Source organism: Cebidichthys violaceus, unplaced genomic scaffold (assembly GCF_023349555.1).
Source record: "Cebidichthys violaceus isolate CVI_PGR_0920_01 unplaced genomic scaffold, fCebVio1.0.p SCAF_11, whole genome shotgun sequence".
NCBI classification, from domain to species: Eukaryota; Metazoa; Chordata; class Actinopteri; order Perciformes; family Stichaeidae; genus Cebidichthys; species Cebidichthys violaceus.
Window position 1 is genome coordinate 640,258 of NW_027176274.1, and position 26,607 is coordinate 666,864.

Below are 26,607 nucleotides of genomic sequence, written 5' to 3' on the forward strand. Positions count from 1 at the left end.
TATGTGTAGCTTCCAGTTCCAGGTGATTGAGACGTCCCCTAAATGCGTCATCCCGTTGACTAACGTTACGGCGGCCGTAGGGACGCCGGTTATCCTCCAGTGTCTAGTTAGCGGTAAGCCAAACCCCACCGCTGAGTGGTTCAAAGATGGAGACCGCGTTACTGACAGCAGGTGTATAATTCAGGAGAAAACCGCAGGCCATTTCAATCTGCTCATTACTAACGTGACCCAGAGTGATGCTGGTGAGTACAGGTGCATCATCCAAAACATAGCCGGTTGCATTGAAACTGCTGCGCTGCTGAAGGTGTTTTAGAGGTTGAAGGGTCTGGGGCCGGTTGCACAAATATACCTTTACTCTTCTTTTGTTGTATGTTGATAATTCTTCACTACTTTAAGGTTGTAGAAATAAAAAGACTGACCAATAAAACTTTACAAGTTGCTCTACTGGTAAACAGATAATGAGTGAAGCAACAGCTTTAATAAAACTAAATATTTTCACATCTATAAGCCCTCTTAAAAAAGTAATTTTTTCATTACTTGCTTAACACTGTTTACAAATTGCAAATAGATTACAGGTATTTGTCTAAGAGCAAAGCCAAGACTTGTCTAACACAGTAGAAAAGTTAAATGTATCTTTGTACAACCAGCCCGTAGTCATGTGGAAAAAACAGTGAGTTATTGTTTGTCTTTATACATTTATATTTTAATTTTTGGTAGAAAAATCTGGGTTTATGTTTGCTTTTGTTATCTGGTTACACTTTAAATGTGAGCTGCTTTAACTTTGAAATGTAATTATGAGGTAATGGCTTTGCTGGTCTTTACTGGTCTGTTTCTAATGTTGTGCTGTTCACATCGGTTTGTAAACAACAACAACAACAACTAGGACTGTTAGACAAAAGTGTGAAACAACAATCTCTTATACAAGAAAACCTTTACAGAAATACACATTGACATTTTAGGTATTTCTTTTTGTTAAATTAGTGACAATAGGAGTTTGTAAAAACTACAAAGTCAAAATGAAGAGGTAGATTTTTTTTCAACAATCCATATAGGAAATAAATATAAACTTTATAACCCACCTATAATTATCAGGGCTGGGAATATTTTCAATAAATCAGAACAAACTTAAAAATATCTGTTTTGTCTGGTTTGACCAGACTAATAAGGATAAGAAAGGAAATTTGATGTCCTGCAGAAGGAAAAAAAATGATTATCAATGTCACCTGAGTTTTGCGCAAAAACACAAAAAGTGTGGTTTTAAATGAGTCACTGCTATGTTTGAATAATAAGAAATAGATACAAAAGCAGTAATTATTAAATATAAAATTAATATGAAGATTAAACAGTCATTGTATCAAAAGTGAATCTGAAAACTATCAAGATTATATCGTCATAATTCCCACTTAAATGGCTCCGTTTATTGTTGCTTGTGTGATTTTTAGGAAGATTGTTGCAGTATTTTTTTTCTGATTTCTTGTGTGTGAATGAATTTTTTAGGATTTGCATAAAGCAAGTAATTCATAATAGAGTAGTACAAATAAAAAAAATTGATAATACTGTGAAACTTTTTAAAAAAATTAAATATAAGATTTGATGTAAATATGTGTAATTTTAGGAGTGTATGAGTAGATTGAGCATTGAGATAGAAGTTCATGATTTATTTGTACAGACGTCATGTTGGTTTGTCTCAGAGTTTATATAATAAAAATATTAATGATTTAAAGGTGAGGTCTAAGCTGTTTTTTTTTTTTTATTTAAATGGGTGAACACGATCGCCCGGTGTTTACGTGGTCCGTTTGTCAATTGTCGTATTTACAGACAAAATGCAGGTGTCAAAAACTACTTATGTTGTGTACGACTTAGTATTATTGTTTTTGTTTTGATACCAGTATCAATACATTAACAGATTGTTTTCTTTTTTCAAATTACACTAATTACCAAACATTTGTTATCAAATTAATTACAATTGATTGGTAATGAAAGACATTTAAAAGCAAAACAGTTCAATTTAATTGTGATATATTACCAGAAAATAAACAACTATTTATCTGATGAGAAAAGGTCAGTGAATCATCTATCCGTTTGGGGGAAAAACTTTTATTTTCATAACATGTTTATGTTAACAAAGCATCTAATCTCTTTTTAGTTTTAGTATATATGTGGAAGGGCTGTCGTCTCTTCATCACTTAGTCAACTAATAGATAATTGGGGTCTTTGTAAACTGAAAGATTGTTTTTTGTTTAAATTATGCCATTTTATCGATTAATTGGAGAAAATCTTACGACTATTAGTGGACTAAGAACTTCTGTGGTCAAAGACAGCCCTCACTTTTTCCTCTTTATTTATTCCTTTTGTCAATTCAATGTTGATATTACAGCTTTCGTGTTGTGGATATTGTTATCAGTCTTGCTCAATATTTCCTAACAGAACGTTGTAGCACCACCGTCACCACTGTGGAAGAACAAGAGGAAACCTACTACACTGGTGTCCAGTTACCACAGAAAACAAAAACACTTGAACTCAAGCCAGAGTCCAAACGTTACTCTTCCTCTTTCGAGAAGAAAAAAGAAAAGCCAGTTTTCCTCAGCCAGCTCGCCCCAGCAGCCGTGACCACCGGGGAAACGGCCCGGTTCACCGTCAAAGTGTCCGGCCTCCCAAAGCCGACCATTCAATGGTCTCACGATGGGAAGGTCATTAGGACCTCCTCCATTTACAAGCTGATAGAGGAGAAGGAGGAGTACACGCTAGTAATCACAAAGGTCACATCTGAGTTTGAGGGCGAGTACTCTTGCACTGCCACCAACAGATTCGGTCAGACAACGTGCACCACATACCTTGAGGTGAAAAAGTCTGATGTTAGCCAGGCGGAGAAATGGGTAGAAAAGATGTTCAAGGTCACGGGTCAACCTCCTACTTTCACAGTTCAGATCCAACCTGTGAGGTGCTCAGAAGGACGGGAGGTTTCTTTTAATTACAAAGCCAGTGGTGATCCGATCCCTGGTGTGAAGTGGTTCAAGGGGGCTTTTCAGATCCAGCCCAGTAGAAATTGCATCGTTATAGCCAACCCAGATGGATCTGGCGTTATCAGTATCAAGAGTGTCAAACAGGAGGACAGTGGTCTATATACATGTAAGGCCTCCAACCAGTTTGGGGAGGCGTCTTGTAGCGCCGAGCTTGTTGTGTTCAGAGAGTCCGTCTCTGTTTCTCACAAACAGGAGCAGCTGACGACGGTTCAAAAGAAAAGCTACAAGGTTTCAATGACGGAACAAGCGACAGAGTCTCGCTTGTACCAGGTCAGCCTCCCGGGTCAGGACAGAGCCAGGTCAGATCAGATGGTTTACACCATCGGCACTGAAGACCGCCAGATAATTCCCAGTGAGCAAGTGGGCTCTCTCGGCGAGCTAGAAATCTCTGCTGCCACTATTCATCGCGAGCAGCTGACCCACCAGGCAGCAGTGCTTCAGTCTCACGAGATGGAGGAGAGGGTGTCTGTGGTTCCCACCCGTCCGCCTCAGGTCACGACTGTTCCCGTGAAACAGCTCCACATGGCGGCGTTTACGTCATCCGTTGAAGAGAGCCAGGACCTCACAGAGCAGCACTGTGATCGCATTGTAAGCCCCGAGGTCATTGAGCTCCAGGCAGCTCGAGAAAAGAGGTCAGTGGTGATGTCAGCTGTTGCCGAGGAGCTCACCCCACTTTCTACTGTTAGCACAGAGTCTCTGGCCGACAGGAAGTCTGCTACCGTCAAGCCCACTTCAGAACCTAAACATCTAGTCAGTGGGCATCAAGTTGAGTCACAACTGCCCATCCTAAAAGAGGAGTCTCAGGATATCCCCAAAGCACAGGAGGAGAAGGGTTATAAGGTTAAAGAAGGTGTTAAGATTTTATACTCAGCCCAGTCTGCAGAGAAACGGGTGCTTGCAGAGGGCCACACAACTGAACTAGCAACAGCAGATTCTGCTGTGAAGTCCTCTGTAGAGAAAGAACAGCACCGACCTGTCTTGGCCTCAGTCAGCGAGTCTAAACAGACTCTTTCCAAGGAGACTAAGTTCTCCATGGCGAGGCCTACTGAGGAGACAGCCCATCTCTGTAAGGATAGAGTGATGAAGGTAGCTCTAACTGCTGAAGAGAAGCAAATGCTGCAGGCTGAGCCCACTCAGCAGCTGCCAGGTCTGGACAGTGCCATGTCCATTCAGTCACAGGTAGAAGGAGAGCAGTTGTTGCACCTGCAGGTTATCACAGACCAGGACCTCCTTCCATCTGAAAAGAGCTTCACCTGTGAGAAACCAGCACCAGAGCAGGCAGGAGCTAGAAAGAGTCCTACTCTGCTGCACACCGTTACCCAGGATGAGCAAAGGACAGTAGTTTATGAGGACACATCAGAGTTTGAGGCCAAGGCTAGCACCATGACCATCCAGCCCCAGAAAGAGGCTCCTGCTCTGTTGCATCTCCAGTCATCCCAGCCTGTGGAGGCGCTACCCAAAGAGGGCATCCTCATAATTGAGAAGCCCGACCACCAGGTGGCGGCGCAGAAACAAGAAAAGACGAGGAGGCACGCAGCCACCTCGGAGGAGAGAAGGGAGCTCACGGCAGATTATCACACGGAGCTGGATCTGTCCGTGACGGGCTTTCATTCTCAGCTACGGACTGAGCCCAGGCCTCAGAACATTCTCCAGCTCTCCTTCCAGCCCATGCAGCTGCCGAAGGAGACGCCGGTTACCTCCGATGTCAAGCAGCAGCGAGCTTTGGTGCAGAAGGAGGATCGCTTGAACGAGATGCATGTCCCCAGTGTGGCCGACAGTCAGGCCTTAGAGGAGGGCCACACTGAGAGTTTCACAGTCGTGGATAAATTCACCTGCCAGATGGCGGTAGAGCCAAAACTTCCCACAGAGCCGATCCAGATTGAGGAGAAGGAGATCTCCACTGAGAGTAGTGTCCTTCTAGACGCAGCAGAACAGGACTTTGCTGTTCAGATCCAGGAGGGACAGTCAGTCAGGCAGTCTATAGTGATGGACGAGAAGCAAGTGCTGACCGGTGAGCTCTCTCAGGAGATCACCAAGTCCAAGTCCACTAAAGTCATCGTCACCACACAGCCGAAACTGTCCCTTATGGCATCGGAATCGAAAGACATCACCACTCTTCCCAAAGAGATGACATTTGTGATTCAGATCCCTAAACCTTTCAGTCTGAATATTCGGCGTCAGCTCAGAGACGCTCTTCAGTCCGCTACGGCCAGCGACCAGCCGGTGTTACTGGCTGACGTGGTGGGAAGGTTACAGGCTGTAGAGGTACAAGAAGTCAAGGTTCAGAGAGAGCCCAAGCGGGCCATGTTCACATACCTGATCACAACAACAGGTGCCCCCATGGAGATCACCCTGGCTTTTGAGGGTAAATACCCTCAGACAGCTGACCTCAGGACTGAACTCCAGGCAGCTTTCCACTCCATAGTTTACCAAGAAGCCCACGTTCTTACCTCAGACCAGCCGGGCACTATGCAGCTAGACAAACCTCAAAGGGCTCAGGTCACCTCGACCCGCTCTAAGCAAATGCTGTCATCCACGGTAGAGACCGTGAGCGTGGCGGAGAGTGCGGTGGACTTCACTGCTGTTAAATCTCAGGCAGCCGCACTCAAGACAGAGTCCAAATTGGCAGTTGAATGTGCTTCCGCTGAGCAACGGGTTGTGGTGCAGGAATCCAAGGCAGCAATGATGGAACAGTCCATCTCATCTCAGATCAAAGTCTCCACAGAGTCTCACATGTCTTTTGAGCAGTCGGTGCAGGTGTCGAGGCAGGAAGTGAGGTCAATGACGGTGAAAAGCACAGAGAAAGATGTAGGAGCGACTGTTGTTACCACAATTCTGCCTCCCACCAGCGTTGCCACCGAACAGGTGGTGGATGTGAGCATCCAGAAGGAGCACAGGGAGGAGATCTTTACAGAGGAGATCACTGTATCCAGGGCAGAACAGAGAGAACACCCTGTAATAGTCACCTCTCTCGAAGATTTATCCGTTGACGAGGATAGTAAAATAACTTTTAGCACCACCATTAAGTACATCACAAAGGTAAACTGGTTTTTCAATGGGCAATTGGTGAAATCTGGCAAAGAGTTCAAGTGTTCCAAAGACCACGACACATACACATTGGTTATCAACAAAGTTGTCAAGGAGAGGCATCAAGGAGAATATGTTTGTGAGGCTGAGAATGAGGCCGGCAGGACTTCAACATCTTCAAGACTCACTGTGGTCTCAAGAGGTTTGATAACAGTAAAACTTAATGTGTCATTCATTCATCCACGTTCTCTGAGAATGACTAATCATTCACGTGAATCAGTTTCATTCAAGACTTCTTTCATTCTGGTCTCTGTCTCTGGTCTTCATTTCATAGCTCGGCATGAACCCCCTCAGCAGGGCACTGGTACTAACTCACTATGTCTTGTTTGTTCCACATCATTGTCTGGTTAAATATTGCCTAAAGACCAGAACCATCACAGCCATGCAGGTTGATCTAAAGGCTCTGTAGTCAATGAGCTTCTTGCTATAATGGTTGTCATGATCCTGGTCTTCAGGGAACTTTCATGTTTTTATTTTTCTTCATGGTCCCTTTGGCATGTTGGTGTCAACAGGTTCCTTTGTTTTAAACTCATGGTCTGTCACATTCCTTTTGGTCCATTTCCGTCACACATCTCTTTCTGCATGCTTCCAGGACTTCAACCTGACAATGTTTCATCTTTCACCAATTTGTTTCTCCTCCTTGTAGCCTGAACCCTAGCCCCATGAGAATCACGTACAATCATACCAGCCTTTTGTGAAACCATGGGGCTAATGTTCTTGCTGATTTTCTCCTCCACAGTCACTCCTGTGTCCACCATTGTTGTACATTCCACCATTGCTGTTCCTGCCCTGTCATTTGTTTTTCTTTAAACTGAGCTTCATAGATTCTATGAGTAATACTTTCCTTTTTCTCCGTGTGCGACTCAGTGCCGCCCGTCTTTAGGCAGAAAATTATGCCTCTGGAGATAAACATCGGCGGCCAGGCCAAGTTCGAATGTGAAATCGAGGACGCGCCGAGTGTGACCTTCAGATGGTACAAGTCTGGCATTGAGATCAAGCAGAGCGAGAAGTTCAGGATCCTCAGCCGCCACATCAGTTCCTCCTTGGAGCTCCTAAACCCGATCAAAGCCGATAGCAATGAATACACATGCAAGGCTTCAAACCAACATGGCACTGACAGCTGCACCGCCATGCTCATCGTCACCGGTAAGACCCAGTGGGACCCTTTTTTATTATTTTTAAAGTATTGCTTTACCAATGTGTCTGTTTGAGAGAGAGAGAATTATATATTTGCAATGTGTTTTTCCCTGAGTCATAATGGTGCAATGCGGAAGTGATGATTTGTACATGACTTGGATCTTGTGTCACGTTTGGCAAGATTTTAAAGATGTTGTGGATCACATTTTCTCATGTTTCAACCTACGTCGATCACCAAGTTGAGGTTGCTGAGATTATTTTTGATGTTGGTGTATTTTTTCCACTTTTTAAAACGTATTTGTATATTTTACCTACTTTCCATAGAAATGTACCCGCCGGTATTTGTATCAAAACCCGACCCAATGACTTTATACGTGGGCAAACAAGCTGTGCTCCAGTGCTCACTCACTGGATCCTCCCCCATGGAAGTTGTCTGGCACAAGGACAACATAGCCATCTCCTCCGAAGGGAACTATGTCGTGAAATGTGAAAAGAACAAGTATTCCCTTCTCATTAGAAGTCTTGAGCTGACTGACCAGGGAGCGTACCTGTGCAAGGCCTCCAACAGTGTTGGCACTGCTACGTTTACCACAGAGCTCATGGTTATCAACAAGCCCAGCTTTGTTAAGACCGTTGAGCCAGCGTCAGCTGCTGTCAATGACCCGCTGAGGCTGGAGTGCCAGGTGGACGAGGACACTGGTGTGACTGTCACCTGGACCAGGGATGGCAAAAAAGTCCACCAGAGCATGGAGTGTAAACTGTCCTTTGAGGACAAGGTCGCTGTTGTTGACATTCCCAAGTCCAAACAGAAGGACTCTGGGAAATATGTGTGCACGGCCACGAATGAGGCCGGGAGCTCATCCTGTGAGGCTGTGGTAACTGTTCAAGGTAAGATCCTAGAGAAGATCTTTCCGTTAGCTTTGATGAAAAATTAGCAAATGGATTATTGCTGTTTTCAGCCAACAACAAGTTGACCCTAACAATATGCATCGCTATCGTGTTGTCTTTCCTTTTTGCATTTTTCTGCATTGGTTATTTCATTTTTTGTTTTTTGTCATGTGTCTCTTTTGACAATGATCTTAAATTAAACACTCCTTTCAGAGCCCCCTGCCTTTGTTAGGAAACTGGAGCCTAAGATTACCTGGAAACAAGGCATAGCCGCACGTATACAGTGCACCATTAAAGGATCGCCCGAACTTCACATCCACTGGTTCTGGAATGACAGAGAGCTTGGCGATGGAGAAAAATATAAAATCTCTTTCAAGAGTGGAGTTGCCTCTTTGGAGATAATGAACCTCTTGGTCACAGACAGTGGGAGTTACACCTGTGAGGTGTCAAATAATGCCGGCAGCGAGAGCTGCAACACTCTTATAGCTGTTAAAGGTTTGTCAAATCTTGCATTTACTTGACACTAACTTGTGAATTTTAGAAAACCTTTGGTGTTAACTGCCTACGCTTTACTTAACCTTCTGACACCCAGAGCCACCATCCATTAGAAAAGAGCTGCAGAATGTAGAGGCGGTGAAGGGAGCAGCTACTCAGCTGGAGTGTGAGATCATGGGAACAGCTCCTTTTGAAATCAGCTGGTTGAAAAATAAGAAAGCCATCTCCGGTGATCAGAAGTATAAAATAATCCTTCAAGATACCTTGTCGAGGCTGGAGATCCAGAGCTTTGATAGTGCCGATGTTGGAGATTATCAGTGTGTCGTATCCAATGATGTGGGCAAAGTCATCACAAAGGCCCTAGCTAAACTTAAAGGTAAACCTGAGTTTAATCAATGGTATTCACCAAGGTTTAATCTCATTCTTCAAACTCAGTTTTTAACTCTTGAACTGTTCTTCTAGAGCCACCAACTTTCTTAAAGAGGGTTGAGAGTGCTACAGCAGTGTTGGGAAACACAGTAAAACTACAGGGGACCGTTAAGGGATCGGCTCCCATCTCTGTCAAATGGACGAAAGACTCTGAAATACTGAGAGATGACGATTCAAACATCAAGATGGCATTTGAGAACAATGTTGTTAGCTTGTCCATAACAACAGTGGCCATCAGCCACGGCGGCAAGTATTCATGCCAAGCTGAGAACGAGGCTGGCCAACAAAAATGTGAAGCTACCTTGACCGTGCAAGGTCAGTTGGTGTCTTTGATGCAGAGATACTATGTTGAGTTCTATAGGTTATTGTGTCTAATCGCTTATATCTTAATAACTGTCTTATCCCAGAACCTGCCAGAATCGTAGAACCTGCAGAGTCCATTAGTGTGACTGCAGGTGATTCTGCCACGTTGGAGTGCACGATCTCTGGAAGCCCAGACCTCAAAGTGAAGTGGTTTAAAGACGACAAAGAGATGATCAGTGGCCGTAAATACAAGATGACTCTGAAAGACAATATTGCCACCATGAAGATTCTTACGGCAGAAAGAGGAGACACTTCAGAGTACAAGATGGAGGTGTCGAATAAAGTCGGGAAAGACCAGTGCACATGCTCGGTCACGATCTTAGGTTAGTTATGTTATGACGAGTCTTGGTAACTCAAAACATCTTACTTCCACATTATACATGTGTTTATAACCACAAGGAAACAAACTTTGACACACATTTTGGGACTAACATTATTCTACAGTCTGCAATAGACATTAATTGTAGTTAGAGACAGATTGTTATTTCCTTTTAGATTTTAGCCGAGTGATTCTTTAAAAACGGGATGAAATTGTTTTAATGCATGAGATTTTTTTTTTCTTCAACAACCAGATCGGATAATGCCTCCAACTTTCACCAAGTCCCTGAAAAGAGTTGATGGTAATGTTGGTAATGACGTCTCCATGGATTGTAAAGTGTCTGGGTCCCAACCCATGACCATAGCTTGGTTCAAAGATGACCAGGAAATCAAATCTGGATCCAAATTCCAGCCTGAATTCAAAGACAGCTCTGCTACACTGAGAATTATACGGCTGGAGAAAGCCGACTCTGGAGTTTACAAATGCAGAGCCACCAATTCAGCCGGCTTTAAGGAAACCAGCGGCACGCTCTATGTCAAAGGTTATGAATGCTCAGCTTTACATTGTGCCTTGATTTGTTGTGTACAATCCGTCAATGGTTTCATGCTAACATGAAATGCAATCTTTGTTTTTGTTTATGGCCTCTAGAGCCCCCAGTGTTCACAGTGAAACCTCACAACCAGGATGTTATACCAGGAACCACCGTGTCCTTCAGAACAACTTTCACTGGAACAGCTCCTTTAGCTGTAAAGTGGTTCAGAGAGGAAAAAGAGATTATATCTGGAGGCTCATATTTCATAAAGAAAGACGCCTCTTCGAGCTCTTTGGAGCTTAACTCTGTGAAACCCAGTGACTCCTCTAAATACACATGCCAAGTGTCCAATGACGCTGGCAAGGTGGATTGCACCGCAGTCCTCTTTGTGAAAGGTCCGTCTTCACCGTTGTGTTCGGCTGTATGAAAAAAATGTCTTGACATCAATATCCCTTTTGATACTAATGTCTTCTGTCTGATAATGAATGTTAACCTCTTCTCTCAGAGCCTCCCTTGTTTGTGGTGAAGCTCGAGGCGACCAAACTCGTCACCAGCGGCGACTCCGCCAAGCTGGAGTGCAAAGTGACGGGTAGCCCCGTCATCGGTTTCAAATGGTTCAAGGACGAGATGGAGATCAGCTCCAGTCCTAAATACACAATGGCCTCAATTGACTTAGTGGCGTCTCTGGAAATAGTCGACTGTGCAGTCGAGGATAGTGGAGATTATGTCTGTGTGGCGTCCAGCGAGGCCGGTAGTGACCGCTGCAGCAGCACAGTCACAGTCAAAGGTTGGTTCCAGTGATTTGTTCTTACTCCCATTTTTTTACTTTTACTGTGACATTGAAGACATTTGCCTTTGCTTCGGTTCAAATGACAAATCGTCAGCATTTATCCTGTCAAGACGTCACGCCCCCTGGTGGATGAAGACGTAATTGAACACCGCTGGTGAGACTAGTGGAGCGTGGCCTCTCCGTAGGGTAAACACTGAGGAAGTCTTGACCGTCATTACAGCTAAAAGAAGTCATTCAGGACAAGCATTTTCAACTTCACAGTGAAACTCAAGTGGATCACTCTTGTGTGGTCTAGTGCAACGCTGACACGTCCGCTGTTCTCTTCCAGAGCCGCCATTGTTTGTGCGTAGCATGGAGCCCAAAGATGTGGTGAAAGGTTCTGAGGTGATGCTGGAGGGCCAGGTCTCTGGCTCTGCCCCTTTCACCGTGTCGTTCTATAAGAACACAAAGCCGATCAGGAATGACAAGAGACACCGAATCACGGTGAAAGACGACCTGATAGCCCTGCAGGTGCTGGCAGTAGAGGCAGGAGACGTGGGCTTGTACCAGTGTACTGTTGAAAATGAAGTGGGGACGGCCTCAAGTGATTGTCAAGTAACGCTCAAAGGTTGGTTTAGATGCTGCCGACATTTAAATGTGCTCCATTTATTTGGATAGCTTCGCAAAGCTTCATTCTGACTTGGCAACCGCTCAGTAGGCATTTCATTAATGCCTCTTTATTTCTTCACAGGTACAGCGACTTTAAGTCAAGTCACTTTTTATATAGCTTAGAGGTCCTTAAATTATGTACAACACGGATCCCTATCTATCGATAAGACACCACTTTTTTTGAAAAAAATCTGTAAACAGAAAAAAGGTTCTCCTTTAAAAAAGAGCAACAAAGGTTGAGGGTTCCTTTGGTTGGGATGGACAGACTTGCAATTAATGTTATATAAATATTTAGGGTAGACAGTAGTACCCTTACTGATTGGACAAATGTGCTCGACCTCTGCTCCAGAAATGTCGGCAGATTTCTCCGAAAGTCCAACAAGATCAGTTACTTGATATCGAGTTCTTTGATCAGGAGTTTGGAGACGCAGCCGTTCACTACCTGAACTATTGATCCAAAATGTTTCCACAAATCTCATAGAAACACTGAGCTTGCAGCAGGAAGTCTGACTTTGCGAGGCTAATATTCAGATCAGCCAATAATATTCTTAAAAAATGTCTCCTTGTAGAACCACCATCATTTGTGAGAAAGCTGGAGAACCTCAGCTCCTTGGTTGGCAGCAAGGTTTCTCTGCAGTGCACTCTGAAGGGCTCAGAGCCCATGACTGTGTCCTGGACCAAAGACAACCACGAGCTCAAAGAGGCCGAACACGTTCAGATTACATATGAGAACAACACGGCTCTGCTGCACTTCACCAACTTACAGAGCAAACATGGAGGCAAATACTCCTGCCAGGTGCAGAATCAGGCCGGGAGCCAGACGTGCTCCGCAGTGTTGACAGTCAAAGGTTGGTTAAGATACTCGAGAACTCCAACTTGAAAATAAACTATGTCCAGTAGGTGCGTTCAGGAGATCCTTATCAACTCATGAAGTCACACATAATTGTATGAGTTGATAATGACCAAACGCATCTTTAGCAGTTGTTGACTTTAGCTATGCGATTAGAGATTCTTTGCTGACTATGTTGTTTGACGTCTCAGAGCCAGCTAAGGTCACGGAGGAGGCCAAGTCTATCAGTGTGACTCAGGGGGATCCGGCCACGCTGGAGGCCCGGTTCTCAGGCACAAAACCTCTGAAGGCCAGATGGCTTCAGGCTGGCAAGGAGCTGACCTCAGGCCAGAGATATAAAGTCCATGGCACAGACACCAGCTCTGTGCTCAAGATTATAAAAACGGAGAAAAGTGACAGCGGTGACTACACCTTTGAGGTTTCAAACGATGTCGGCCAAAGTTCTTGCGAGGCCACACTCACCATTCTCGGTCAGTTCTTAATGTGTAACGAAGAACTCAACATTGGTTTTGTTTAAATACGTTGTACTTTGAAAGTTGCTTCTCATCTCTTTTTCCTTGTATCAATGTTAGATCAAATAATTCCTCCGTCTTTTACGAGAAAACTGAAGCAGACGGAAGGTATCAAAGGATCGTTTGCTCATCTGGAGTGTCTGGTATCCGGTTCCTTGCCGATAACCATACAATGGTACAAAGATGAGAAAGAGATCCAGACTGATGAGAAACACAAATGCACTTTCTTTGAGAATGTTGCTTTCCTGGAAATCTCTAATCTTGACAGTAAAGACAGCGGCAGCTATACCTGCATCGCTAAGAACAAAGCAGGAACCGTCCAGTGCTCTGGGAACTTGTTTGTCAAAGGTTTGTTTGTGGTATTTATCAGTAGGTGGATGTGTCCAATCAAAGTTTAGCTACACATCTTAAAGGATCTTTGTTATATAAGCATTATTTCCTTTTGTTTCTCTTCCAGAACCACCATGCATTCTTGAAAAGCCTGATTCTATGAATGTTTTGCCCGGCTCCAAAGTCCAGTTTAACGTACTGGTCTCTGGTACGCCGCCACTGACCACCAAATGGTTTAAAAACAAGAAAGAGATTCTATCCAGTGCCGACTGCTCTGTGGTCAAAGACAACACCTCAAGCTCTCTGGAGCTCTTCTTTGCTAAAACCTCTGATTCTGGAGACTATGTCTGTGAAATCCAGAACGATGTGGGCTCCACTTCATGCCAGACAACGCTCTTTGTCAAAGGTCAATATATTCTTTATGTCAAACTGAGTCAGTAAATATGTCTCTATCCATCTGTTCTTATTGGCATTTTGAATCCGGAAGTAGTTCCTTTTCCTTTGACTTAACGCTTCACTTCAAAGTTGATAGTGTTTTCATTTAAATCTTTGCTGTATAAAGTGACTGCGTAGACCCATCTTGTTTTGCCTCTTCAGGTTATTCACACAACAACTGATGGAAACACGCTGACTTGCTTAAAATTTGAGCAACATTTGGATGGAGACATTGTCAACATTATAGAGATCATGGTTTTCTCCTCGCCGTCTGTCTGATGGTTACATCTATCATTTTATTTTGTTTTCTTAGAGCCCCCTAAGTTCACACGAACCCCGGCTCGTGTGTCCGTGATCCGTCCAGGTCAGAGTAAAGTGTTTGAGTGCCAGGTGACCGGCACACCTGAGATAGACATCTACTGGTTCAGGGAAGGCTCTGAGATCAGCCACAGCGATCGGTACAAGTTGGTCTTTGTTAACTCTGTGGCCACGCTGGAAGTCTGTTGTGCTGATACCAAAGACAGTGGGCTTTACTACTGCGAGGCTCGTAATGAGGCTGGCAGCGAGAGCTGCAGCATGGAGCTCAAGGTCAAAGGTTAGTTGTGTCAGGAGTTTTAAGACTGTAAGATTGGAGGCAGTGGTTTCCCATCATTCCTGGATTATCTGCCATTCTGCTGGAAAGAACTGTTTTACATTTGATTTCCTAAAAGGAAAAGATTTCAAATTGAGAATTTTAACAATCGGCTTTGTCCATAAACTACCCGACTCAACAGATTAATAGACCTTAAACAGTTTCAAACCAGCTAGAAACAATTCTCTGGGAAACCTTGCTTCCAAATCTCCATCAAATACTAATAGAGTCTGTTTGTACCATATAATATTTAGAAAAATAATTAACGGAAAAAGGTAGATGACAGTTTGTTCTCTCTCATCTCAGAACCGCCATCCTTTATTAAAGAGCTGGCTCCGGCTGATGTTGTGAAGGGCTTTAGTGCCTGTTTTGAGTGCCAGGTAGCTGGGACTGGTCCATTTGAGATAACATGGCACAAAGATGCAAAGGAGATCAAACCCAGTGCTAAACACGGCTTCTCCCAGATGAACGACACTGTGGGTCTAGAGGTGCACAAGTGTGACGCTGCAGATGTCGGTGAATACCAGTGTACAGTTGCTAATGAGGTGGGAAGCTGTACTTGTAAGACTACGCTAAACCTCAAAGGTTAGTCTAATCAGAATTTCAAATCCACATTTTTTTTTCTTTGAGGTAATAACTGACCCTTTACTTAAATATTTCATTGGTTTCCTCTAATAGAACCACCAACATTCACCAGGAGGATTGAGAACACTGCCACTGTTCTGGGTAAAATGGCAGAGTTTCAGTGTGTTGTGGAGGGTTCTCCCACTCTCTCTGTACAATGGCAAAAAGATGAGAACTGGATTTTGGAGGATCCAAAGATTGAGAGAACATTTGAGAACAATGTGGCCACTCTCAGGATTCCCACCTGCGAGGTGACGCACAGCGGGAAATACACCTGCCAGGTGGTAAACGAGGCCGGGCAGGATAAGTGCTTTGCCACCCTGACGGTGCAAGGTATACCTGTGCTTAACTAATCATGGTATTAAAGCATTCCATGGTCCTAACTTTGTGAAAAAACATATGAATGTTTGATTTTTTTTGCATTGTAGAACCTCCTCAGATCACAGAGAAACCTGAAGTGATAAAGGTTACAGTGGGAGATCCAGTCAGTCTGGACTGTAAGGTGACGGGCTCCCCTGAGCTCAAAGTAAAATGGATGAAAGATGGCAGGGCGCTTCAGTCGATCAGACAGCACAAGCTGGTCTTTGAGAACAACATCAGCAGCCTAAAGGTTCAGTCGGCTCAGAAAGAGGACGAAGGAGAGTATGTCTTCGAGGTGGCAAACCACATCAGTAGCTGCACCTGCAAAGTTAAAGTGATCGTACTAGGTTGGTGTGAAAAACATAAAACGCCTGTGGTACACAGCAACATGTTGAATAAAGCCTGATAACATTCTTGTTATTCTTTTGGTAACAGATCAAGTAATTGCCCCAAGCTTCATCAAACCCCTGGTAAACATGCAAGAGATATTGGGCTCCTTTGTTCAGATATGTTGCAAAATATCTGGTTCCCTGCCCATCTCTGTGGAATGGCAGAAAGACGGGACCAAAATCTCTAGTGGTGTGAAACACAAACTCATTCAGCAGGACAATTCAGTGTCCATTGAAATCGAACAGCTGGAGATATCTGATGCAGGATCCTACTATTGCAAACTGACCAACGCAGCGGGAAGTTGTGAATGCAAAGCATCCCTCATGGTTAAAGGTCAGATATTGATCTCCCACGTTATTGGTCATGCAATCCTAAATATAAGGTAAGTACCTCTTTTTAACGCCGTCCGTCTTGTTCTCTTCAGAACCTCCCAGCTTTGTGACGCTACCTGAGTCCCAGGCAGCTCTACCAAATGGCACTGTACGCTTCAAAGGCACATTTAAGGGAACACCTCCTTTCACGGTCAAATGGTTCAAGGACGACTCAGAGCTCATGACCGGGCCCACTTGTTTCACGGGGCTGGAGGGCCTGTCTTGCTTCTTAGAGCTCTATTCAGTGGGCGTCACCCAGAGTGGAGTTTACTCTTGCCAAGTCAGCAACGACGCTGGCTCTGTACGCTCCAGTGCAGACTTGACAGTCAAAGGTTGGACTTGCATCTTTTGAATCAACTTCTGCGTGGCTGCATTCATCTCACATCTGCATTGCTGGCTAAAACTAGTGATTCTCTGTCACATTTTTATAGCTTTCGCAGAACTTTCATTGTTTCTATATTATTCAAAAGCTTTGTCACTGCACCCATCAAGAAGTGTTTGTTGCCTTTTGTGATGCACCTGCGTTTTCCACAACCATCCCATCTCTGCTGCTAACCCCATCATTGTCAGCTCATCTGCTCACCTCCTGCCTGTTGTAACAATTTAGTTTAATTCCCCTACATCTTCCAGCAGCTAATATGTCTGTATTTTGGCTTTCCAGAACCACCTGAGTTTGTGCTGAAACTCCCTGCCATTAAGTTTGTGAAGCAGGGTGAGTCGCTCCGACTGGAGTGCAAAGTCAGTGGCACTGCCCCTCTGAAAGTGACCTGGTACAAACAGGACACCAAGGTCACGGATGGGGGCAACTACAGGACATCATTTGTTGACTCAGTGGCAGTCCTGGAACTGCTCTCTGTCAGCTTTGATGATGATGGAGTTTTCACCTGTGAAGCTCAGAACGATGCTGGCAGTGTCAGCTGCAGCACCACACTTACCGTTAAAGGTCAGCCTCTCACTGACTTCCTAATCATCATTTATCATTCATGGTCTGACTTTCTGATGCACTGGCAGTTCAGTGTGTTGTTGAAGTTTGGTTGTATTGCTTAAAGCTGGAATTCGTAACATTCTTCTTTCGTCCTTTATATATCCATCCGGTATGATGGAGTATCGTCAAGCTCGCAACTTGGAGACTTGTTCCTTTTTCCGCTGTTTAGAAATGTTCATCAGCTTGTCGGGTTGCCCCTTTGTTTGGGAAATGCAATTAAAACATGCTAGAACCTTTTCAGTCAGATAAACTGCTGGATACACAATACCTCAGCCTTTTTAGCCGTAGTTCCAACAAACGTCCTTACCAATTCCACCATCTTAGCCGTAGTTCCAACAAACTTCCTTACCAATTCCAACATCTTTGACGTAGCTCAAACAAACTTCCTTACCAACTCCACCATCCTAGCCATAGTTCTAACAAACTTCCCTACCAATTCCACCATCTTAGACATAGCTCTAACAAACTTCCTTACCAACTCCACCATCTTAGACATAGTTCTAACAAACTTCCTTACCAATTTCACCATCTTAGCCATAGTTCCAACAACCTTCCTTACCAATTCCACCATCTTAGCCATAGTTCTAACAAACATCCTTACCAATTCCACCATCTTAGCCGTAGTTCCAACAAACTTCCTTACCAATTCCACCATCTTAGCCATAGTTCCAACAAACTTCCTTACCAATTCCACCATCTTAGCCGTAGTTCCAACAAACTTCCTTACCAATTCCAACATCTTTGACGTAGCTCTAACAAACTTCCTTACCAACTCCACCATCTTAGCCATAGTTCTAACAAACTTCCCTACCAATTCCACCATCTTAGACATAGCTCTAACAAACTTCCTTACCAACTCCACCATCTTAGCCATAGTTCTAACAAACTTCCCTACCAATTCCACCATCTTAGACATAGCTCTAACAAACTTCCTTACCAACTCCACCATCTTAGACATAGTTCTAACAAACTTCCTTACCAATTTCACCATCTTAGCCATAGTTCCAACAACCTTCCTTACCAATTCCACCATCTTAGCCATAGTTCTAACAAACTTCCTTACCAATTCCACCATCTTAGCCATAGTTCCAACAAACTTCCTTACCAATTCCACCATCTTAGCCATAGTTCCAACAAACTTCCTTACCAATTCCACCATCTTAGCCGTAGTTCCAACAAACTTCCTTACCAATTCCAACATCTTTGACGTAGCTCTAACAAACTTCCTTACCAACTCCACCATCTTAGCCATAGTTCTAACAAACTTCCCTACCAATTCCACCATCTTAGACATAGCTCTAACAAACTTCCTTACCAACTCCACCATCTTAGACATAGTTCTATCAAACTTCCTTACCAATTTCACCATCTTAGCCATAGTTCCAACAAACTTCCTTACCAATTCCACCATCTTAGCCATAGTTCCAACAAACTTCCTGACCAATTCCACCAGCTTAGCCATAGTTCCAACAAACTTCCTTAACAATTCCACCATCTTAGCCGTAGTTCCAACAAACTTCCTTACCAATTCCACCATCTTAGCCATAGTTCCAACAAACTTCCTTGCCAATTCCACCATCTTAGCCATAGTTCTAACAAACTTCCCTACCAATTCCACCATCTTAGACATAGTTCTAACAAACTTCCTTACCAATTTCACCATCTTAGCCATAGTTCCAACAACCTTCCTTACCAATTCCACCATCTTAGCCATAGTTCCAACAACCTTCCTTACCAATTCCACCATCTTAGCCATAGTTCCAACAAACTTCCTTACCAATTCCACCATCTTAGCCATAGTTCCAACAAACTTCCTTACCAATTCCACCATCTTAGCCGTAGTTCCAACAAACTTCCTTAACAATTCCACCATCTTAGCCGTAGTTCCAACAAACTTCCTTGCCAATTCCACCATCTTAGCCATAGTTCTAACAAACTTCCCTACCAATTCCACCATCTTAGACATAGCTCTAACAAACTTCCTTACCAACTCCACCATCTTAGACATAGTTCTAACAAACTTCCTTACCAATTTCACCATCTTAGCCATAGTTCCAACAAACTTCCTTACCAATTCCACCATCTTAGCCATAGTTCCAACAAACTTCCTTACCAATTCCACCATCTTAGCCGTAGTTCCAACAAACTTCCTTAACAATTCCACCATCTTAGCCGTAGTTCCAACAAACTTCCTTGCCAATTCCACCATCTTAGCCATAGTTCTAACAAACTTCCCTACCAATTCCACCATCTTAGACATAGCTCTAACAAACTTCCTTACCAACTCCACCATCTTAGACATAGTTCTAACAAACTTCCTTACCAATTTCACCATCTTAGCCATAGTTCCAACAAACTTCCTTACCAATTCCACCATCTTAGCCATAGTTCCAACAAACTTCCTTACCAATTCCACCATCTTAGCCGTAGTTCCAACAAACTTCCTTACCAATTCCACAATCTTAGCCATAGTTCCAACAAACTTCCTTACCAATTCCACCGTCTTAGCCATAGTTCTAACAAACTTCCCTACCAATTCCACCGTCTTAGCCATAGTTCTAACAAACTTCCTTACCAACTTCACCATTTTAGATATAGTTCTAACAAACTTCCTTACCAACTGCACCATCTTAGACATAGTTCTAACAAACTTCCTTACCAACTCCACCATCTTAGACATAGTTCCAACAAACTTCCTTACCAAGTTCACCATTTTAGACATAGTTCTAACAAACTTCCTTACCAACTCCACCATCTTAGACATAGTTCCAACAAACTTCCTTACCAATTCCACCATCTTAGCCATAGTTCCAACAAACTTCCTTACCAATTCCACCATCTTAGCCATAGTTCCAACAAACTTCCTTACCAATTCCACCATCTTAGCCGTAGTTCCAACAAACGTCCTTACCAATTCCACAATCTTAGCCATAGTTCCAACAGACTTCCTTACCAATTCCACCGTCTTAGCCATAGTTCTAACAAACTTCCTTACCAATTCCACCATCTTAGCCGTAGTTCCAACAAACTTCCTTGCCAACTCCACCATCTTAGACATAGTTCTATCAAACTTCCTTACCAATTTCACCATTTTAGCCGTAGTTCCAACAATCTTCCTTACCAATTCCACCATCTTAGCCATAGTTCCAACAAATTTCCTTACCAATTCCACCATCTTAGCCGTAGTTCCAACAAACTTCCTTACCAATTCCACCATCTTAGCCATAGTTCTAACAAACTTCCCTACCAATTCCACAATTGTAGCCATAGTTCCAACAAACGTCCTTACCATTTCCAACATCTTTGACGTAGTTCCAACAAACTTCCTTACCAATTCCACAATCTTAGACGTATTTCCAACAAACTTCCTTACCAACTCCACCATTTTAGCCGTAATTCCAACAAAGCGTACAGAGCGTGACAACACGGACGTTACGGGTTTCAGCTTTAAGATTGCGACATGGATTATTTTCCTGTGTATGCCTCTTTAACAGTTGCCTAATCTTTTTATAGACCCCCCATCTTTTGTCAAAGTACCTCAGCCCGTTGAAGGGCTGAAGAGTAAGGACGTGAGTCTGTACTGCGAGATGAGCGGTACAGCTCCGTTCCAGATCACCTGGTTCAAAGACAGGAAACCTCTGATGGAGAGCAGGAAGTTTAAGATGGTGAGCGAGGGGAGCTCGGCTACGCTGCATGTCATTGGGATTGAGTCCTCGGATGCTGGCGAATACGAGTGCAAAGTGTCAAACAGTGTAGGAAGTGACACCTGCAAGACGTCAGTTAAACTCAGAGGTCAGTAGAAATTGCGTTCGTCTCAAATGAAAATCAGAATTTCAGATTAGATTTTCAGGTAACTTTGTCACCCTGCTGACTGTCCCTTTTGCGCTGTTTGTCTCCTCTCTTCAGAGCCGCCGTCGTTTGTGAAGAAACTGTCAAACATGACGGTGATAATGGGAGAGGAGGTGACCCTTGTGGCCACTAGTAAAGGCTCTGAACCCATTACTGTGTCCTGGGTTCAAGACAAGGATCACATTCTCAGGGACGGTGACAACAGGAAAATCACCTTTGAGAACAACATGGTCGCTCTTAAAGTCTTTAAGGCTGATGCAACCACGGCAGGCAAATACACCTGCCAACTCAGAAACGATGCTGGGAGTGTGGAGTGTTTCGCTAACTTGACTGTTCTAGGTTTGTAATCATATAATTCTCTCTTTCTCATGCAGTTTTTTTGTTCCTCTTCCTTCGTCCTGCAGGTTTGATTAAGAACATGTTCTGCTTCTTCTGTGTTCATTCCAGAACCTGCTAAGATAGTGGACAAGCCCGACACTCTGAGCGTGACGGCGGGCGACCTCGCCGCCCTGGAGGTCAAAGTGTGTGGAACCCCAGAGCTGACACCGAAGTGGTTCAAGGACGGTGTCCAGCTGGCCTCCGGGAGGAAATACAAAATCTCATTTTCTCAGATGATTTCCAGCCTGAACGTTCTCTCTGCTGAGAAAGTGGACTCAGGAGAATATACATTTGAGGTCATGAACGAAGTCGGGAAGGACCTAAGTAAAATTAATCTCACTGTTTTAGGTTGGTGTCCTCTTCCTTCGCTGATGACTGGGGTTGGGTATTTACAAGTTGGTGCCAATATGATACCTGAGATTTAGTAATAATACCAACATATCTTCTCTCTATGTTCTTTTTTATATCTTACTTACTTTTAACAGGGATTTGCTACAAACAGTGGTAGTGCTAGACCATTTCAATTGGGGGGGGTGGCAAATACATTAAACACAACTGTTACATACCAACACCACCTAATGTTTGGTTCTTCAAAAGACTAACAAGACACTCATTCAGTGTTAACATACATTATTCTCAGGGGATTAACGCGGGTTGAAAAATGTACAATAATATTGGGCATAGTTTGGGGGCTAGAGAGCCACTGGTCTCCCTTAGAACCACAGGAGAACCCTTAGAAGTTCTCAAATGTTAAATGTTTCAAAACAAGGAGTCACACAAGAACTTTACCTCTAATAACACCCTAAAGTTGGCACAATTTTGTTTAAAATCAGGAACTATCTGATTAAAGAATGAGCTAACAAGTTTACATTCTGACCAGATGTTCAGTGTTGGCTGTGGTCATACCAGCCCTGCTAATGACAGCACATTTACTCTTGTGTTTGTCCTGATGCGCCACTAACGTCCCTCTCCCCAACAGATAAGATCATACCTCCAACATTCTCTCGGAAGCTGAAGGATTGCAACACGGTCGTTGCAGCAGCTGGAGAGATGGAGTGCAAAGTGTCGGGCTCCCCACCTTTTACCATCTCGTGGTACCGTGATGGGGAGGAGCTACAGAGCGGACCGAACTATGAGATCGCTTTCAGTAACAATAACTGCACGCTCAAAGTGTCCACGCTGAAGCTGTCCGACTCTGGACTGTACAAATGTAAAGCCGTCAACAAGGCGGGATCCAGTGACACTACAGCCGCCTTAGTAGTAAAAGGTCAGAAAGACATTCTTATATTAATGTTGTACTATTGTAGCTGATGTTTCTGAATTAATGTTACTGCTGAGTAAAAAGTACAATATCTACCTCTGAGGTGTAGTACAGTAAAAAGTACAATATCTACCTCTGAGGTGTAGTACAGTAAAAAGTACAATATATACTATGTTAGATATGTATTTGTATCACTTCATGAATCTGAAAATACTGTCAACGGACATGTTTTCAGTAATACAATGTATAAATCAGGGTCTGAATGATCTGTAGAATCCTTCAGAATATAGAGAGGAATTACTCAGAGTCCACCACGTCTGACCCGTCTCTGTCCTCCGGTACCCAGAACCCCCGTCCTTCGTGGTGCCTCCTCAGCCGGTGGAGGCCATGCCGGGCTCGGACGTGACCTTCTCCGCCATGGTGAAGGGCAGCGCCCCCCTCAGGCTGAAGTGGTTCAGAGGAGCCCAGGAGATCCTGTCTGGACGAGGATGCGAGTTCTCCCTGAAGGACAACCAGGTCCTGCTGGAGCTCTTCAGGGTGGACGGGTCTCACGCCGGAGAGTACACCTGTCAGATCCTCAACGACGCCGGCAAGGAGAGCTGCCCCGTCAACCTCACCGTCAAAGGTCAGTGGGTTTAATGGAGCGAGACGTGGACCACAGCTGGAGGAGGTGGGAGGAAAAGAGACCAGCAACGAGGACTTCATGTCCTGGAGAGGAGAGGAGAGGAGAGGGGAGGGGAGGGGAGGGGAGGGGAGGGGAGAGGCTGGAGGTAGAGGAGAGGAGAGGAGAGGAGAGGAGAGGGGAGGGGAGAGGCTGGAGGTAGAGGAGAGGAGAGGAGAGGAGAGGAGAGGAGAGGAGAGGAGAGAGGCTGGAGGTAGAGGATGTAGAAATGTAAATATTAAACATGTAGTAGATACTCCAACTTTTTTTCCAACATTGATAATACTTATGGAAAAATGTTGGATGTATAGATTATATTGTTTTTCAGTTTTTGTAAAATAAATAATCAAAGACAGTCAATTAGCGTTTTTTCTGTGTGTCCTCTCATAACGTCCTGGTTCTGGTTCTGGTTCTGTCCTCTCATAACGTTCTGGTTCTGGTTCTGTCCTCTGATAACGTCCTGGTTCTGGTTCTGGTTCTGTCCTCTCATAACATCCTGGTTCTGGTTCTGTCCCTCAGAGCCGGCAGCCTTCTCTAAGAAGCTGAAGGACGTGTCGGTGCAGAAGGGTAAACCCTTGACGCTGGAGTGTTCCTACTCTGGGACTCCTAAGATCACGGTGACCTGGTTCAAAGACGGCCAGCAGATCTTCGCATCCTACAAATACAACGTGACCACGACGGAGACTTCCTGCATGCTCGAGTGTCTGAGCACCGACGACAAGGAGGCGGCGGGAAAATACTCCTGTGAGGTTTCCAACGACGCCGGAAAGGACACGTGTGGAGCAACCGTGTCCATCCTCGGTAGGTTCATCTTCTCCTGGAGAGTCCTATGATACTATTGTGATAGTCACACAGCTACATTTATGAGATTACAGTGTTACATTCATGAGGAATAAACTCTTTAAATAGTGTATTTGTTTGTATCACACCAGGCTGTATTTAACTTCTGCTGTGAATGAACTCATCAAATTAAACTTTGCAGTCGTATTCATCAATCAGGAAATACTATTGATTTAATCCCAGAATCATCATTTCATCATCAGCATCCAGACCTTTTCAGAGTAAAACAACTGCTGATTTAAATGATGGACGGATGTCATGACGTTGATCCAAACTTGCAGTAATATATAGATATCTCAGAATTTATGATTTTATTTTGAGAGAAATTAAGATTAATTTCTCACGGAAGTATGATTTTATAATCTTTTTTTCTCATAGATTTACAACTTTAATCTCGTAAATTCCGATTTTTATTCTTGTAATAATTCAGTCCAGAACCAATGAAAGAGCCGTATTGTGACGGTCTGTACAGTACCCGTGTTGACCACCAGATGTCAGGATTCTCACCGGTGTCGCCTGTTGTTTGTCCCCTCAGAGCCTCCGTACTTCGTGGAGTCCCTGGAGCCCATGGAGGTGACGACAGGCGACGGCGTGTGTCTCAAGTGTCAGGTGGCGGGCACACCTGAGATCAAGGTGTCCTGGTTCAAGGCCGACGGCAAAGTCCGGTCCAGCCCCACCTGTAGGCTGGAGTACGTGAAGGGCGTGGCCTGTCTGAAGCTCAGCAAGGCCGGCAAGGCCGACATCGGAGAGTACACCTGCAAGGCGGAGAACCAGATAGGCTCCGCCTCCTCCACCTGCAAACTCAACGTGCTAGGTGATCACCTGACTCCTTCTGCCCACATTCACGCCTTTAGAGGATCACTGTTGCTCCTTCCATCAGGATACAGGGACGTTCATTAACGTTTCTTTATGAGCAGCAGCTGATTTTATTAGATCCAAATCAGATGAAGAGACATAAAAACAGACACAAAATAAAAGAATAAATTAAACAAAGAAAGTGTAGACAGGTGAGTCTTGATCTCAAAATGAGCATGAAGATATGTTTATAGAAACACATTAATCTGTGAATACACTGAGCATTCTTATTCATAGTAATATAACTTTATTTATGTATCATGTAGAGACCAACATTCACTGCTTTATATATTTTCACATTCATAGTTTTATAGATTTTCATGCAGACAGACTCATTTAAATTAATTTATTTTTTACATTTATTCTTCCATGTTTCTTCATGTTTGTGTGTTTGAACAGTGAATCAACAACCTGAACTTTGCTATGATGATATTTTGATTTTATTGATGGGTATCTTTCATATTTTTCTCATATTTTGTGTTCCTGGCAGCTTTATATTCTGTTAAATTGTCAAACTGAGATGTCAGACACTGAGCATGTGGACAAAGACAGAAATGAATGCAGAGAAACTCTAAAAGGTTAAATCCTGTTTGAAAAGTACAAACTACCATCAATAGTGGAAGTAATTATATATAATTTACGAAGAAAAAGTACGAATACAACACTGTAAAAATACTCCATTAAGTCTTGAATTGCAAATGTTACTTAAGTAAAAGTATTAGCAAAAATATTAACAGCAAAATGTACTTTAAGTATTAAGGGTAAAAGTAGTAATTTTAATTATTTTGTATACTGTAAAAAACACAGTAATGTAATGTCCTTGTTAAGTAACTAGTAAACAGTTATTGTCAGATAAACGTTGTGTAGTAGAAGTATAAAGTTGCGTAAATTGGAAATATTAGTAAAGTTGTACTTGAGTATATGTACTGGAGTAAATGTACCCTCCACCACTTCTTCCTATAAATAACTGTTGATCCATCTTAACTCGTCCAGCGGCCAAAACGCCGCCGTCCTTCCCGAAGAAGATCACCAGCCTGCAGCAGACCAAGGGTCAGCCGGTCCGCTTCGAGTGCCGCGTCGCCGGCTCGTCGCCCATCGAGGTTTCGTGGCTGAAGGACGGAGAGCCGCTGAGGCCGGGAGCCGAGTTCTCCACGCTGTACGACGACAACACCGCCGTGCTGGAGATCAGCCGCGGAGAGATGAGGCATTCTGGGGAGTACACCTGCGTGGCCAACAACAGCGTGGGCTCCGCCTCCTGCAGAGCCAAGCTCACTCTGCAAGGTCTGTACCACGTGCTGATTGGTTGGTGTCATGGTCAGGATTTAAATACTGGAGCAGGTTCAGGAAGTTCATGTTTTAGGGTCAAAGAGATTCTCTTATTTAGTTACTGAACCTCCTCAAACCTGTGACCCCAATTTAAGATCTGAAGATATCCTTTAACCTCACTTCACTTCACTTCACTTTACTTTACTTTACTTTACTTCACTTCACTTCACCTCACTTCACTTCACTTCACTTCACCTCACCTCACCTCACCTCACTTCACTTCACTTTACTTTACTTT

General features: G+C 43.8%; 1 protein-coding gene across 13 annotated transcripts in view; it reads left to right on the top strand.

The window, feature by feature from the left end:
* ttn.2 (titin, tandem duplicate 2) overlaps positions 1-26,607 on the top strand; it is a 203,742-nt gene that overhangs the window by 41,839 nt on the left and 135,296 nt on the right. For 9 of the 13 annotated variants that reach the window (XM_068736078.1, XM_068736131.1, XM_068736139.1 and 6 more), the window contains exons 42-71: positions 2,428-6,252; positions 6,978-7,256; positions 7,572-8,135; positions 8,349-8,630; positions 8,728-9,006; positions 9,093-9,374; positions 9,467-9,745; positions 9,995-10,282; positions 10,390-10,668; positions 10,779-11,060; positions 11,392-11,670; positions 12,281-12,559; positions 12,753-13,031; positions 13,134-13,421; positions 13,531-13,809; positions 14,152-14,433; positions 14,776-15,054; positions 15,148-15,426; positions 15,522-15,800; positions 15,889-16,176; positions 16,268-16,546; positions 16,876-17,157; positions 20,713-20,991; positions 21,106-21,387; positions 21,496-21,774; positions 22,406-22,693; positions 23,034-23,312; positions 23,868-24,149; positions 24,724-25,002; positions 26,037-26,324. In XM_068736078.1, the coding sequence (XP_068592179.1) occupies positions 2,428-6,252; positions 6,978-7,256; positions 7,572-8,135; positions 8,349-8,630; positions 8,728-9,006; positions 9,093-9,374; positions 9,467-9,745; positions 9,995-10,282; positions 10,390-10,668; positions 10,779-11,060; positions 11,392-11,670; positions 12,281-12,559; positions 12,753-13,031; positions 13,134-13,421; positions 13,531-13,809; positions 14,152-14,433; positions 14,776-15,054; positions 15,148-15,426; positions 15,522-15,800; positions 15,889-16,176; positions 16,268-16,546; positions 16,876-17,157; positions 20,713-20,991; positions 21,106-21,387; positions 21,496-21,774; positions 22,406-22,693; positions 23,034-23,312; positions 23,868-24,149; positions 24,724-25,002; positions 26,037-26,324 (12,267 nt within the window). The remainder of the gene's footprint in view (positions 1-2,427; positions 6,253-6,977; positions 7,257-7,571; positions 8,136-8,348; positions 8,631-8,727; positions 9,007-9,092; positions 9,375-9,466; positions 9,746-9,994; positions 10,283-10,389; positions 10,669-10,778; positions 11,061-11,391; positions 11,671-12,280; positions 12,560-12,752; positions 13,032-13,133; positions 13,422-13,530; positions 13,810-14,151; positions 14,434-14,775; positions 15,055-15,147; positions 15,427-15,521; positions 15,801-15,888; positions 16,177-16,267; positions 16,547-16,875; positions 17,158-20,712; positions 20,992-21,105; positions 21,388-21,495; positions 21,775-22,405; positions 22,694-23,033; positions 23,313-23,867; positions 24,150-24,723; positions 25,003-26,036; positions 26,325-26,607) is intronic. The other 4 variants (XM_068736156.1, XM_068736167.1, XM_068736175.1 and 1 more) reach the window with 4 other exon arrangements.